General features: G+C 39.5%; 1 protein-coding gene across 1 annotated transcript; it reads right to left on the bottom strand.

Moving 5' to 3' along the window:
• Window positions 1-10,653: 10,653 nt before the first annotated feature.
• On the bottom strand, window positions 10,654-15,785 carry slc1a6 (solute carrier family 1 member 6). Its single transcript, XM_073476555.1, has 10 exons — window positions 15,548-15,785; window positions 15,267-15,404; window positions 14,765-14,972; window positions 14,246-14,288; window positions 13,856-13,984; window positions 13,496-13,680; window positions 13,124-13,357; window positions 12,149-12,343; window positions 11,124-11,258; window positions 10,654-10,852 (listed from the first exon to the last, which is right to left on the bottom strand). The coding sequence occupies exons 1-10, from the start codon at window positions 15,768-15,770 to the stop codon at window positions 10,654-10,656; spliced, it is 1,689 nt and encodes a 562-aa protein (XP_073332656.1). The 5' UTR covers window positions 15,771-15,785.
• Window positions 15,786-16,692: the final 907 nt, after the last annotated feature.

Raw genomic sequence — 16,692 nt, 5'->3', positions numbered from 1 at the left:
AACATTACCTGCTAACATTATATCCTGGTGACTAGGCTGTTGTTGCATGTCATTCTCCATCTGTTTCTCCCCTCATTTCCTAACATCTTTCTACTGTGTTCCACTAATAAAAGCATAAAAAACAAAGTAAAGAATAAAGTGATATCAGGATGGAGACCAGCTTTTGTCTGATGTGAAAGCTTCTGACCAACCCTAGATGAGGTGGTCTGGGTGGTGGAAATATGCTCTGTTGCACCAGTAACCACACACAACAGTGACGTAATGGCTCACTAGAGGTCAGCAAACAAAGATTTTCAACTAGTATTCAGCTGCTATAATAGTTGTAGTCAAAAAGTATTGAGAGCTGACAACACAGGACATTGTTTGTGAACATTGCTGCTGAGATTTATTAACCTTACTTTTGATACTTTACCACAAATTCCAGCATTCACCTCATTGTGACATTGTGTTTGGGTGGCATTATCCTAATGGTTCATGGATGAACACTCATGTGGTAATGAAATCATGTATCTCCTCATTAATAAGAATTACAACTCAATTTTAGTTGTTTATTAAACACTTTGTCAGTTTAATGTGTCAACAATTAGATGTGGCAACATTTATCTATTTAAAAAGCCTGTGATTATTGTATACGTTGTTATTGTTGGCAACATCGTCTGACTTTGGCTTATCTGTCATTTTTTCTTGACCACTAAGATGTTTCAAAGAAATATCTTTGTGAAACAGACGTAGGCCTACATCAATTTCTCTGGTTTCTTTCCTTATAATCAGGTCCCGATGCTGTTTTTTTGTTAAAACCTCCCTGAAATGGATGTAGATGCTCGACTCTCAGATTCAGCCTCCAGCTTATTCTTGTGGTGTTCAGTTATGGAAACTTGTAACCAGTTTATTATGATTTGTGGCCAGACAGGGAGTGGTTGCAAAGACATATTTTTCAAACATCTGAATACCTTTATTGACCAAATATATTACAGTTACTGAGTGAAACTGGTGCATTCTCATGAGCCAAGCCATAAAAAAAGAAATAAAAGCAAGAAAACAAAGGCTGGAGTAAAATAATTCCTGGGGATTGGTTTCATACTGGCTGTCAGATTTTCAAGTTTGTTTCGTAAATCAGAGACATGATTAGAAGGGCTCAACAAAAGAATGTCAAAAATTTGTTTGAAGAAAACTTTGAGATTTATCACTGGAGACTTGTAACGCACGCCTTAAAACTAAGCTAAATTGTTGGTTTAAGATCAGACGTACAACTGTGTGTCATCAGTGTAGAAAGAAAATAGGAAGGGTTCAGTTTTAAATTGTACTAGAATTGCACTGCATTCACGCCACAACACCGCTGTTTGTCGAATCGTCTGTCCCCTCAAATAGTTGACAGTTTGTCATGGCTAACATTGCTAACGCTAGCTAGCTGAGGCATATTGCTAACATCACTAAGGCTAGCTGATGTTAACATGAGTAATGCTAGCTAGCTAATGTTTGGGCAGCCATTTTTACGTTTTTTTCCACAAACTGGCAACTACCGAAACTCTTTTCTCTCTTAGAAACTGGAATAATCATTTTGGACAAACATTTTTAAATCATTGATTCACAAACATGATGTTTTGAAGGACAACAGATACTTTTATTCTGCACCGTTCTCCAAGATCTGTAGATGAATTATTTTTTTTAAATTATTTGTCTACATCAAAATGTTATCAGGATGACCTTTAAAGGTTAATATGTAAGAATTGACCACAACAAATACATAGGAGGCAGCATGTCATCAGAGTAAATGCTAACTGCTGCTAATTGTAGGAGCCATTAGCTCGTTAGCTCAGTTAGCTGTGAAGCTAGTGGTCTTATTAGCTGACTCTGCCTGGACCGGTAGCACAGAGCACCTGGGGATTGTTAATGTTTACAGTGCTAGGAGTTTTGGACAAAAGAGGAATAGGTTTTCAGGCCCAAGACAGGGCTAGCTGGTTAGCATGCTAACTTCAGTAGATATCTCTTTAACACAATATGTCATTGACGTGTCAAAACTGTTTTTGTTCACAATCTGATGATAATTTTCAGTACTTAAAACTAAAGAAAAACTCAAATTCTTACATATTGCTCCTTTAAACCATGATCAAGTTATTCATGTTGTAATTCAGGGTTAAATTAAGCCAATAAATTCAGTTTGTTACAGTTTCTAGGTATGTTTGGCATTTTGTCTGGAATCTCACAGAGAACATAACTCTCCGGCAAGACTGATCCAGATGCACAAGTCGGACACGCCTACTGTTCGGTGTTAGAGTTTAGACAACTACCTTATACAGCTGCAAACCCGGGTTAATTGAATATTATTTGGGAATGGATTATTTCATAAAAGCCAAATCAGGACTGATCCTGTAATGTGAAAGCTATAGGGTAATTTTTTGTTGATTTCACCCATTAAATCTGTTTCAGACAAGAAAGGAGACAAAAACAAAGGAGGAATTTAAAGCCTCAAATGAGACAAATGAGGCTTGGCATCCTGAGTGAAGTGGCAGGAAAAGGAGAAACGAGTGAGAGGTGAGATGAGTGTGAAAGAAGAAGAGAATGAGGCAAGGGGAGGGGGGTTAGCTGAGCGTGAGAATGACTGAAAATGAATAAACAGAAGGTGGGAGGGGAAGACGGTAAGACAGAAAAAGAGAGGTGGTGGAAGTGAGTGAGTGAGAGATGGGCAGGGAGGTATAAAGAGAGGGAGGGAGTAATATAAGAGAGGCAGCCATAGAGGGAGAGGTGACAGAGTAGATTATCCTCCTCTCCTCTCCTCCTCTCTGCCAGCCTCATCATGTTCATGCTGCAGATGTTGACTGTTATCTCTCTGACTGTTATTCTCCTGGCATCTGTGGAAGGTAGGACACAACCATACTTACTATGTGTGTGTGTGTGAGTGTGTGTGTGTGTGTGTTGCATGGCTTGCATGCACCCTGCAGGTGGACAGTGTAGCAAAGAGAGCGATGGCGAAGACAGAAAAGGGAGAGAAGAGGGAAAAGAGGGATAGCAGCAGGAGCAGCAGGGAGAGAGGCATGGATGTAAACAGAGGGGCAGAACGCAGGAGGACGAGCTTCTGAAATCACACAACACTCACACAGAAAGACAGCAACTGTGTCAGGGCTCAGTCTGTGTGATGGTGTCGTCTCGTCTGTTGTGAAAAGCGCTGGAAGTACGGTGATGGAAGTGCCCGAGGATGGATTCAAAATCATCTGCGGCATAACGAAGCGCCACTGTCCTATTTTACAGCCCTTATTGCTCCTGCTGCTTCCATCACACTTTAATTTGTTTACACATTTCCTTTGGATGAAAAGGCATAATGGCACACCTTCCACACAAACACACACCCCCCCTCGCTTTCTCTCACTTTCTCTGTCTCTCATTTCCCTGCCATGGTAGTATGTTTTGCAGCGCAATGGGATGCCATTGTAACTCCTCTGACATTCTTGTGTGTGTATGACTGTGTGTATATGTAACGAGAGGGCATGTGCACATCCTGCAGAACAGAGAACATTTTGCTGTCTGCAAAAGCTGCCCAAACACTCTGTTTAAGTCGTTCACATCAGAGGATTAGCATGATTCTCTGCAGTAAATATGAATGCAAAATGTTTCTATGTCTGTTTTTACCGTTGTTTGTAATAATGTGAAATAATGCACGTTGTTTGAAACTTTTGCGGCTGTCAAGATGTTGCTTCAGTGTCCTGTTCTCACTTGAAAAAAAGATTTACACTCTAAGATGACCTGGAAAGGAAAGCTAAAATAAAATCAAAGGTGTGAAACAGAATGCAACAAGCCACGATAATTAAACTCAGTGAATCTGGTTTTGTTCTCTAATGTTTTTAATGTTTTTCTCTGTTTTTGCCTCTCTTTCTCCCAGGTAAAGGCGTGCAGATGCAAAGGGATGTCCAGTGTTGCATGTTGTACTCCCAGGGCAAGGTGCGTACCAAAGATGTGTTGCGGTTTGAGGTGCAGACGGAGGGGCCCGACTGCAGTATACAAGCCATCATGCAAGTATTTCAACTATCCACTCCTGGAGCTAAAGAGCACACAGCAATCTGCAGGCATGGAAAATATGCCTCTTGTTAGAGGAGGGCAGAGCCGGGCTGAGAGGCATTGTCATCTTTCCAGGTCATGTTGTTATGGCAGGGCTCGGAGCTGTAATTGCCAGGGAAGTAAGAAAAGAAATATGTGGGAATAACAAGCCATCTGAAAATACCTTCCGAGCCAGCTGAGCCCTGCCGCAGCCAGTCAGTCAGCACAGCAGGGTTTAGTTAAGTAAACCATTCTGCATTGTGATACCTATTGTTTCCAGCAGGTCAGAGAAATCTGATGTTGCAGGGGAATGAGGAGCTTGCTTTTTCATGTGGTCCAGTTAACAAAAACATTGAGTTCTTATGCAGCACATACAATAGTTTCCTTTGCTCCTCTCTATTTCAGTGGTTCCCAACCTCTTTTCTTCAACTTTTGATCACAGTTTGACTTCTTTATACCAGAGAAAAAAACCTTATTTGACTCTATTTCCAGCATCTTATATCATCTTTTCTTTGTGATTCCTCTGGGCTTTGCTACACCTGACAGACATATTTGTAGTCCTCCAGATTATTGCTGAATCATTGCTTGTGCCAGAATTTGGGGTTTGGGGCTCTCTTGTTCCTTCTGTGTCCAGCAGGACCTTGTACAGCCAACCTGTGTTGTGTAATAAGCACTGTGCTCTTTTTATAGTCTTTACACGAAGAAGGCGGTGAAATGTGCAGACCCCAGAGACCGGAAGGTGAAGAGGTTGCTGAGAAAGCTCCTGCAGAGACAGAGAACCAAGGCCCACCGAACCATGTGGCTCCTTCCTCATGACAACCTGCCCGTCATGTCAGAGGTCAGATACAAGCTACTGTACAGCGATATGGCTGTTAGCTATAGCAATCCACTGGATGTCAAAAGTAATAAGATAAAATATGATTCATTAAAGGAGACTGTGCTTTTAAGTTCTTTCTTTCCTTCAGTGTTTTCTGAATAGGTTCTCATGCATGTAAAAGGTCTTGAAAGTCCACACCAACAGAAGCTCCTTTCTCCCACAGAAAACACTGCTCCTGAAACGCCTCGTCAGTAGTACCGCCTTTAAATACATGACTTTGTGACATCACACTACATCACCATGTCACACATTTGCATAATTTATGCCTAGTGGCTAGTTTGGCACGCCAGAATTGATTTATCACAGCTCTGTTATTGTAAGTGGTGTTGGGTCAGGCGTGTGTGAGCTGACCAATCAGAGCAGACTGCGTATTTGGGATGGCAAGCCTTAAAGAGACAGCAGCTAAAACAGAGTGTTACAGACAGAAGGAGAGTACAGTGCTGTAGCACTGGACAGTATGAGAAAACAGATGCTTTTTTTGAGAATTAAAGCATGTAAACCTATTCTAGTAGTGACCCAAAATAAAATTATGAACCTGAAAATGAGCACAATATGTCTCCTTTAAAATTAATTCAGTCAAAAAGTAGACAATGTGATCTATGGATGTTGATTTGAGGAGATTTTCATGTTGTTTCCATGAGACATTTTTCTTTCTCTTGTGATCATCAGGACAAGAAAGACAACTGGGCGGTTCTCAATGCGGAGTGATGGAGCACCATCACATATGGAGGAAAACTCATAGTCATAAGTATGTTTGACAATGTTGTATCCTTTGAAAGTTCAGGGCATAGTTTATAATACTTGGAAGTAACTCTCTCAAATGTCTCATCCAATATTTCTGCATTCTTCTCGCTCTTCTACAGGCCAAGTAAACTTTCAGTGGCTCGTCATCTTTACACGGCGAAGCTCGCTGACTCTCCAGTCGTCTTGTGTCTCTCTCTATCTACACTATCTGTCTCCCTGGGACCAGACCTGGGCAGCAATACATATTTAAATGGCTTTAGGTATTTAAACATGAACTGTGCTTGAAATATTCCCAAACATGTGGCTGGAAAAGCCTCAACAGAGGAGTATTTACTTGTAAGATAAGTTGAACTGATTTTTTTTGTTTTTTAATGGCTCATACTGTTATTTGCCAGAGTCTGCCTGGAAGTGTCTCCTTCTACAATAACATTACTACTCGTGGCTGATGTGAAATCAGTTTTGAAAAAAGTTTAGTTAAACAAATGATTAACGAGCAGTGATATTAATATTGTATATCAGCATACTCTATGCTTATTTGTGACTTGTATACCTTCAGTGATATGTAATGACACTGCACACAGTGCAGACTTTGACCTGATATATTTGACTGTTAGACAGGTGAAATCAAAGTGGGATCAGTGAGAAGATTTCACCTGGATACGACTTCCTGTGTAACATAAAGAGCAAATGTTCCCGATATTTTGTCCACTCTGTATATTGACTGTTTGTAAACTCACTTGAAGCCCAAGTTGATCTTTTAAAAGGAGGCCCTCAGGCATCTACCAGAGATTTAAATATCTACGCATTTGCAGTTTACATTTGTCTTTTTCACCGATAGTCCGTCACAAAACTATGCCAAAGTATTCATGATTCAATTCACCACATGGCAAGGCTGTTAAATCTTAGAGGGCTCAACTGTGTGTGAAACACACAAGTATTGTATTGTAGAAGAATGCACTGTATGTTAAAACAGTAACTCAAGTGAACTATTTTATAAATTAATCTGAAATAATAACCGTAACTGCCCCACTGTCTTTTTCTGGCTGTCTGTTTGCATGTCTTATTTACCACACAGTACAGTTATGTAGCCATGCTAGCAGGGTGGCTACAGGGATAGAAATGTTGCTGGGTTGATCACTGTGGAACTGAAATATCTCAACAGTTATCATGACATTCATTCTTACTGCTGCCATGCCTAAAAAACAGAAGAAAAACTGATCACTAGTATCACTTTTACTATCACTATTTATCTTGTTTTGACCCAAGCATGACATAGAACTGAATCAAATTGCGCAAATGAACCATTAATTAGTCTGTTCTGTGCACACCATTTTCTCAATCAAAGAAGAGTTTTCACATTATAACAACATTATCATGTTTTACATGTGAAAAGTTTGTATGTCATAATAACATGAAAATATCCTGTTATAACCTGAGAATATTTTGTTATAACAATAACTTTTTCATTTTATATGTATAAGTAATACTGATAAATCATTCTTTTTCTGGCTTGTCAGCAATATGCTTCCATATCCTCAGGATAAAACTGTTCATCTATTTTTTAATTTTGGTGATCCCGAGCATGTTTTCAGGTACATTTTAATTTTCCCAACAGTTATGATATTTAGGTTTGATACCTCAGCTGCAGGCTACTTTGTGTTAAGTGCTAAATAGCAAATGTTAACATCATAAACGAAGACGATGAGCGTGCTAAACGTTATACATTTTTTTAAATATATCATCTAGGATATAACGTTAGCATTTTAATTGAGCCCATGTTAGCATGCTTGTGTTAGCATTCAGCATAAAGCACAGCTGTGCCATATTACAACCTCAGAGAGCTGCTAGCATGGCTGTCTCTTCTGTAGCAACCATTGTCAGGAACTAGGATGTCATAAGAGGTATAAGCATGTCAAACATTGCAATGACAACAGTTTTAACATTTAAACAGAAGCACACAGGGTAAAGTTTTACCGTTTTAGTGATGAACTACTTATATTTAAATCAAATAGTTTTAACATAGAACACATCCAGTTATTATGATCAACAGTTTGAAACTATTTCTCTCATATTAAATTTGACTCATGTATGCTTAAAAGGAGAACAGCTTCTGGACAGGAGGATATCCTCCACCAGGGGTAGCCACAAACACAATAATGAGACCCACATTTTAATTCCTGAGCCATTTACTTGTCACATTTTTCATAAGCTGTCCATCAAAAATGTTGAGCTTTTTACTGAAATAACATCGAGCGTGGAAACTAAAGTCAGACCTCTTTATGAGCATGTAACAAACAAAAAGTCAGAGGAGCTTTTGATTAAATGATACATAACTTTTCACTTTCATAATCATACACTACACTGTCCTCTAAAACAATCAACACCAAAAAGCATAAAGCAACTGTACATTCAATTCCTCAAGGCATTGGCAAGCTTTCTTCACAGTACCTTTTCACAAAACAATAAAAATGAATCCATTATTAGCTTGCAATATATTACTCCAGTCAAAATATAACATAATTAAATACCATATTTAGTTGGTAGTATGAATTATAAAACAGAAAACACAAACAGGCAGATTCTAGGGTATATTGATGCCAAGCACAATGTGACCAACAATGAAATATCTTCTAATGGTCATGAAACTACAGTTGTTAATACTTTATAAATCAGTAATGATGTAAAAAATAAATGCAAGAACAATCAAACCTGAAAATTAGAGGAAAAAATGAAAAAATAACTAAAAAGGAACATATTTATCATTCCCTTGTATATTTCCCTCACCTGTTTGATGTACAATGAAGTGAATAAAAGAGTTTCAGACATAGTATAACTGCAGTACAGTTTAACAGCAATAGCACCAAAGAAATGCAGGAAATACACACAAATATAATATTTATAAGAAAGCACTGAGTGAAAAAAAACCATTATACCAATGTCACTTGAAATATATCAACTTCAAAAACAACAAAGATTCTCCTTCACACCATCCTCCAGTGTTTAACAGTCAAGTATTCAGAATTGTACAATGACAAGAAAACGTAAATAACATAAAAAATATTCAAAACAAAACAATGCAGAGATCGATGTATTTACATTCTGCTGATATGCTCGAGTATTGTGTGTAGTGCTGTAGAAGCTCCATGTCTAAGTCCTACTAGAGGTAGTCATAATGAGAATGACAAAAACAAGTGTTTGCAAATTAAATAATATGTATTGACTCATGCAAAAGAAATAGCCAAATTATGCAGATTTACATATTCGCAAGATTGGAAAATCAGATGTTTAACTGTGTGTCTATGAATGGGTTTTTTTTCTCAACATGTTCTCAGTCCCATCTCGTCAATTACAGCAGCTTGGTCAGAGGCCTTAAGCTTCAAACTGTGAAACTCTACAAACCGCACTAGTGTCAGTTTTGTATATGGAAGGTTTTGCGGTTAAGTTAGCACTAATACGTTATTTGCAACGTCCAGTGAGACTTACTGACAAACAGCTTACATAGAATGACATATTATGACTTTTGGAATGTTATTAATGTTGTCAAATGGTTGTGGTTTGGTTAGGGTCAGGCAAAAATAACTACTTGGTTAGGGTCAGGCAAAAATAACTACTTGGTTAGGGTCAGGCAAAAATAACTACTTGGTTAGGGTCAGGCAAAAATAACTACTTGGTTAGGGTCAGGCAAAAATAACTACTTGGTTAGGTTCAGGCAAAAATAAGTACTTGGTTAGGTTCAGGCAAAAAATGAAGTTCTTGGTTAGGGTCAAGCAAAAAAACTACTTGATTAGGTTCAGGCAAAAAAATAAGTTCTTGGTTAGGGTCAGGCAAAAATAACTACTTGGTTAGGTTCAGGCAAAAAAATAACTACTTGATTAGGTTCAGGCAAAAAAATAAGTTCTTGGTTAGGTTCAGGCAAAAAAATAAGTACTTGGTTAGGTTCAGGCAAAAAAAACTACTTAGTTAGGGTTAAGCATTAAAAACTACTTGGCTGGGTTTAGGCAAAAAACCCTACTTGGTTAGGGTTAGGCAAAAAAACTACTTGGTTAGGGTTAGGCAAAACAAAACCCTACTCTGTTAGGGTTAGGCATAAAAAACTACTTGGTTAGGGTTAAGCATTATGAAACTACTTGGTTAGGTTAGGGTTAAAACAAGTACTTGGCTGGGTTTAGTAAAAAAAAACTACTTGGTTAGGTTTGGTTAACAAATAAATACTTGGTTAGGGTTAGGCATAAAAAAACTACTTGATTAGGGTTAGGCTTAAAGAAATACTTGTGTTATAATACTTAGGTTTCTGGAAAAATAAATGGTTAAGATTTGACAGAAACAAAATACTTCACTTACATAGATTACATAAATTACTGACAAATCACTCTTGACTCTAGGTCACAAATGGGTCATGAATGCTGGACCCACCCGAGCACCCCAGCCACCCCCCCTGGCTCGGACTTTCTCGCTCTTTATACTACTGCACTAGAGGGTCACATCAACAACTGACGGTGGAGGGGTAAATACAGCTTCAAACTTTAAAGCATTGGGCCATTGACCAGGCAGCTGTATTTGACGTGTTGGGAGTGAGAATGGGCTGGTTTTTCTACAATACTGTGTATTCTAACGCTGATGCTGGTGACAGACTGTATGGATGATAAATTACACAAATCTTTGAAAACGTGATGAGGCTTAAGATTTTTTAAAAATACTTTCAGCTGTCTTTGACATGTTGAGCCTGTCTGACATTGATTAAAACAGTAATCAAACAGCAAAATGCCCCCAAATAACTGCCACTGACAGTATCAGATTGTAGGCATAGGGTGTGTAACTGTTCCTAAACAGCTTGTGTACTTATTTCCTGTCGTCAAACAACCCCAGGCCAGGCTTTGCCCCGAGCACTGGCTGAGTTGACCAAGAGCTACTATTTTTTAAGACTGTTCCTGCACTGTTGCAAGCAAACCCTCTAGCTAAAATGCTTTTGGTACACAAAGCTCTTCAGGGTGTAGCTCTTGTCTTCACATCGTGGTCTCACTGTTGCGGTGATTGAGTGTGTCATTTTCCTGGCAGATAAGCTGGTAGGGCTTCTCATTCTCCTCGATCACAGAGTTGCGCACCTCAGCATCCTGACTCTGCAGCTCTCTACGGGAAAGGTGCTCCACGATGCCAGCCCCGAGTGAATCACCCAGCACGTTGGTGGTGGTACGCAAGCGGTCCCTGGGGAGACAAGAGAGAGAAAGATGGAAAACAGTACAGACAGTTGAAACATTATTGTGCATCTGCTATAAAAGCATCCCCAGCCCAACATTCATAAATGTGCCTCTAAACAGAGGCTTTCTAATCTGTCACGCTGCATTATGCATCAGTAACCTTTGTAGTGGTGGGACCTCTGGGCTCTCTGAAGCTTTACAATGACATTTAGGCTGGCAGACCCACAGAACAGTACGCAGACCAATCCCTATCAAGCTGACATTTAGTAAGAACTCACAAGAACCAATCCACGGCGATGATCAGTGTTATGTCCTCTGTGGGCAGTCCCACCGATGTCAATACTATCACCATGGTAACCAGGCCAGCCTGAGGGATGCCTGCTGCTCCGATGCTGGCAGCAGTTGCCGTGATACTGCGTGGGCGGTGGGAGGGATGGAGAGGAGAGTGAAGACATTTAATAAAGGGAAACAAACAAACTGCACATGTGCACTTCTGGTGGGAGTGATAAAAGCACACGAGGTACTATGAAATTATGTAAATCAGCTTTGAGTTGGTCACACACACATATAATCACACACTGCAGAAAGTTGAGCACATGTTGTCAAAGAGGATTATACCGTGAAGTCAATCTGAGTATAATAATATATGTATACACATTGAAATGTACATATCAGAACACTTAATGAAAAGGCTGACCAGGTGAATCATGGTGTAAATAAACTACCATCATAAGTTGATCTTCTTCTGGAGTAAGGTGGTAATAAAGATGAAGCACAGAATACAGAATATTTCTGGACACAAACTGTGCAGTAAGAGCAAATTGATGAAGATGTTGCTGATAATCAATAGACTCTACAGTTTATACGTTAGTTAAATGTTTTGGGTTCTCCAGCCAGGGTTTGTCTCACCATAAGAAGATGGTTGTGTTAAAATATACAACCCTTTCAGTGTCAACGCTGAAGAATACATTAGAGACCACTTGGAGGCTTCAGGCTGTCAGATTCATTGAGTAGACCCAGTGCTTGTTAAGCTATTAGCCTGTTAGCATGTGGATCTCATTCATTTTCAAACTTGTAGTTTGGCATTTGTAGTAGGCGTACTTCCCCTTTTAGGAGAAGCTGTTCAGATAATATAAACATAAGCTGCATTTAATTAATTTATTGAATTAAAAAATAATATCTTCACCCATCTCAGACAAAAAGGTGTTGTAATGAATAGAATGACAGGGCTCCGTGCGTCCAGCATCTACAGTATTTGCATATATGGTGTAAACCAAAGCTAATAAAACTAACCGAGGCTTACCTGATGGTGAGAATCTGGCCAAAATTGAGGTCCATGTCATTGACTTGAGCAATGAAGATGGCTGCCACAGCCTCGTAGAGGGCGGTGCCATCCATGTTGATAGTGGCACCCACAGGGAGGACAAAGCGTGTCACTCGTTTATCCACACGGTTGTTCTCCTCCAGACAGCGGAAGGTGATGGGCAGGGTGGCAGAGCTGCAGTATGCAGGGAGAGATGTAGGATCATGATGTAGAACCAGTCAGACACAAAATAAAATTATATAAAACAATGATGGAAAGTAACTAAATACAATTACTTAACTTGTACTAAGTACAAGTAATTAAAATTAGTAAGAATAAGTTACTGAAATTAGCCCCATCTTTACCAGCTGCAATATTTAAGTGACACTGACACATTAATGCATTGTAATTATAATTCAATGAAATGCTATATATCTTTGTACCATTTTGTATGAGTACTTTTATTTTTGGTATTTTCCGTATATCTTCCGTAGTTACATATGTAAAGTTTTGAATGCTATACCCAAGTAAAAGTTTAGTACTTCCTCCACCACTGTGTATGGTATGGTATCATCTCATATCTTACCATATTGTATTATATCATATTGTATAATATCTTATCATATCATATTTTATCTTATCGTATTATATCGTATCATATCATATTGTATCATATCGTATCGTATCATATCATATCATATTGTATAATATTGTATTGTATCATATCATTTCATATCCTATCCTTTCATTGTCATTTAGGTAATAAATTGAGTTTGTCTACGTATCTTAAAGTGTAACCTGCAGTATATCATTCCATTTAATCTGAATCTCTTTGCTCATTGTTGTTTGAATCAGAATCTAAACTACAATATAATATATTGCCTTCTTTTCATGACACACACCCTTAAACACACTGAATGGGACACAAACATTAAGGGACACCAGTATCTGAGCAGGACAGAGGATGACATTTACCTGGATGAGGTCCCCAGAGCAGTGATGAGCGCCTGCAGTATGCCACCAATGAAGGTGTAGGGATTCTTCCTGGTCACCAGGAAGTAGAGCAGTGGCAGGACAAAGAGGCCATGGATGAGCAGACCCACAATGACAGAGACGGTGTACATCCCAAGCTGGCCGCCCACCTCTGCCAGATTCTTCATCTCCACAATCTTTCCAGCAATCAGGAACAGGATGCCCACTGGAGCATACCTGAGAGGTGAAATGTACAAGGAAGACAGAGAGACAGACACATCTGTTCAGCAACTTAAGTGACCAACTCTTACAGGAATACTTAAGTAGAAACCTAGAGTTCAGAGCTCAGGGAGTGTGAGGTATGTCTTTACTGACCAGATGATGATGGACACCAGCCTCATAATGGCTTCATTCAGGCAGTCGAAGAAGTCCCTGAGGGCCTGGCCCTGCTGCTTCATGTTGCCAATGACCAGACCGAAGCACATGGAGAAAACCACCAAACCGAGAGCATTCACTCCGGCAGAGGAGCCGGACACAGGGACAGTCTCCTCTACTGTCTCCTGTGGGAGAAAATATGTGGAAGGAAGCATTATGTGAATTGTTACATAAATTAAGATGTTGTAGAAGCACAAACGCTCAATGGATGAATGAAGCACCAGTGAGTGGAAAAGGACACTTAAATCTCTATGCATTAATATGAAGTATATGAGCATCATATCCTTGTTTTCCACCCACCTGTATGGTGTGCAGGACCCTGCTGAGGTTCATGTTCAGCTTAGAGTCTGTCACATTAAGAGAGTCGGTGAGGTTCAGGGTCACTGTCACATTCCTTGTGTGCACAGTCTTCTTGTACACAGTTTTATACTGCAAGCGAGAGCATGAAAATTAAATCAAAATAATACATTAATAACTAGGGTGTTTACATTTTTGAGATTGAGTTTTGAGGCAATTTGATTTCACAGTGAAATGATATGTTCCTTTTACAAGCTTTTTTGGATGGATGATGGGTGTTGTGTTGTGTTATGCGATGAAATGAATGTTTTTTCTGTTTCTATGAGCAAAAATTAAATATGTTAAAGGAAATAATATTCATAACATATGACTGATGAGAAAAGACAGCCTCACCTGCTTGAAACAAGCCTCCACCAGATTGGGAGGAAACATGTTCCTGGGATGAAAGGATAAATAACAGAACATGTGTCACAGCGGGTCGTACATTTTGTAACACTACTAATATGTTAATATACTCACTTTTTTGCCGAGAGTTAAGTGAGAAGGTCGATACCACTCTCATATCTGTCCATTAAATATGAAGCTACAGCCAGTAGCCAGTTAGCATAGCTTAGCATAAAGACTGGAAGTAGGGGGAAACAGCCAGCCTGGCTCTTTCCACAGATTAATCTACATCTACAATCTACATGGTTTGCAGCCTTATGTGGCAGACATGGCTGCTGCTAAGCTCAGCTAATTGACTCTTGGCTGTAGCATCATATCAATAATCACTACAAGGGTGATACCAATCTTTTCATCTGACTCTTTGCATTTCTCAAAATGTCAGACATTAACTAAATGTGGAAGATGAGGCTGCATGTGGACACACTCAAAACAGCTGTACATTGACAACACCTGTTTCTCAGCTGTTACCTGATGAGATCCAGGAAAGCATCAGCAGCCTGAACTGGTTCTATGTTTCCACTGTTGTCCACAGGACTGTCCCTGCTGCCTTTCCCCGGTCGGATGATCATCACGATGACAATGCCGATGAACACTGCAATCAGGGTGGTCACCATGTAGTAGACCACTGCGCGCACACCCATCTTACCTGAAGCTTTGCTGTCCAAGGAGGAAATACCTGAGAAAGAGGAAATACATTTAAGAAATTAATCAGCTTCAAGTTAAGATCTTGTTAGCATCTTTTAAAATTTACATTGACATACTATAATTGTGCAGTAAATAATAAAGCACTTGGGTTTTCAGACATTTATGATTATTTCTGGCTGAGAATGAAGCTGTCGATATTTAAAGTTGCATAGTTAACATTTTAACATTCCTTCACCTCTCCCATTTTAGGGTCTAACTAATAATCTCCTGAAACATGCTGGCAGCATTAAGCGTGTGTGTTCTTCTGTGCTTGTTATAACCCGACCTGTGACCAGACTGGAGACGATGAGAGGTAGCACCAGCATCCGCAGCATTCTCATTAGTAGCTCCCCAGGAAAGGCAAAGTACTTGATCTCCCTCAGGGACAAGTTGTGGGGGCGTAAAGCAAAGCCCAGGATTACACCTGAATACATTTACCCACCCACCACACACACACACACACACACACACACACACACACACACACACACACACAATGTACATGAAGTGAAATAAAGTCAACTGACTGCAGAGACTAATGTTAGACCTCCACAAAGTTTCGCTCACCGAGGGCCACAGCGGCGACAGTAAACAGGACGAACAGGTTCCTCTTGAGGAAACCTTTGACGCTGTCCCGGGTGATGGAGCTCATCCTCTCCTTCATGCTGCTGGCTCTCCTCTCCATGGCCCTGCGTAGCCGCCTCTTCAAGCTTCCTTTCTCCGGCAGGGGGGGTTTGTCCGAGTCCTCGTTTAGGAAAAGACTGGCGCTGGTGGGGGGCTTCTCGTTCATAATCAGATCCAGCACCTGGTCCAAAAGGCAGGTCTCGTGGGAAACTAGGAGAAATAATTGGTCAGATACTCAGTTTTTAGTGTGTGTGATTTTTGGCAGGAACAGTAGGCTGGATGACATTTTGATGATATTGACGAACAGACAGAAAGCATTAGATCCCAAAAACAGATGGTGGAGAATTGTAAACAGGAGGGAAAATCTCATCAGATGGACCAATGCTGCTGCTGTGTGTAAAAGATTAAGGCAACTGCTTAAGACGTTCGATCAAAACTAAGCCCAGTTGTGACACAATAATTAGAGTTAATTAGTGTTACTTAATATTTGGCGACAGCATTGTTGTAAAAAGCATTAGTCAAACTGGAGTTGAAGGAAAAACATCATGTTCAAATTTTAAGTTGGCTCTGCAGCATGAAATCTGCAAAGTAACTAGTAACTAAAGTAATCAAATAAATGGAGTAAAAAGTACAATATTTTCCTCAAAAATGTAGTTGAGTGCAAGTATGGAGTGGCAGAAAATGGAAAGACTCAAGTAAAGTGCTTGAGTACATGTACTTAATTACATTCCATTACTCAGTGACAGATTCATGCGATATGTGATATGTTATTTAATTAACAATATTTAATCATTAACTAAACAAATGCCACCCTTTTTATATAAAATGCTGCAGTCTGTTGGTAAAATGATGAGTAGATGAACAAAACATTAATTCACGACAATTTGTATAATAAGTCATGATGACGCACAAAACAACATTTACCTGTTCTCAAAGTTCTCAAATGTGAGGATTTGTGGATTGTTTCTGTTTCATATCATTAGAAAAATAAATATATTTGAGGTATGGGACTTTTCATAGGATACAGAAACAATTAGAAAAGATCTCATTTGGTTTGGGGAGATGAGGGAAAATTACTCACCAGTAGA

Source organism: Pagrus major, chromosome 11, assembly GCF_040436345.1.
Source record: "Pagrus major chromosome 11, Pma_NU_1.0".
Classification (NCBI taxonomy): Eukaryota; Metazoa; Chordata; class Actinopteri; order Spariformes; family Sparidae; genus Pagrus; species Pagrus major.
Note: the sequence above shows the minus strand (reverse complement) of the source record. Positions and strands in the feature narration are given on the sequence as shown.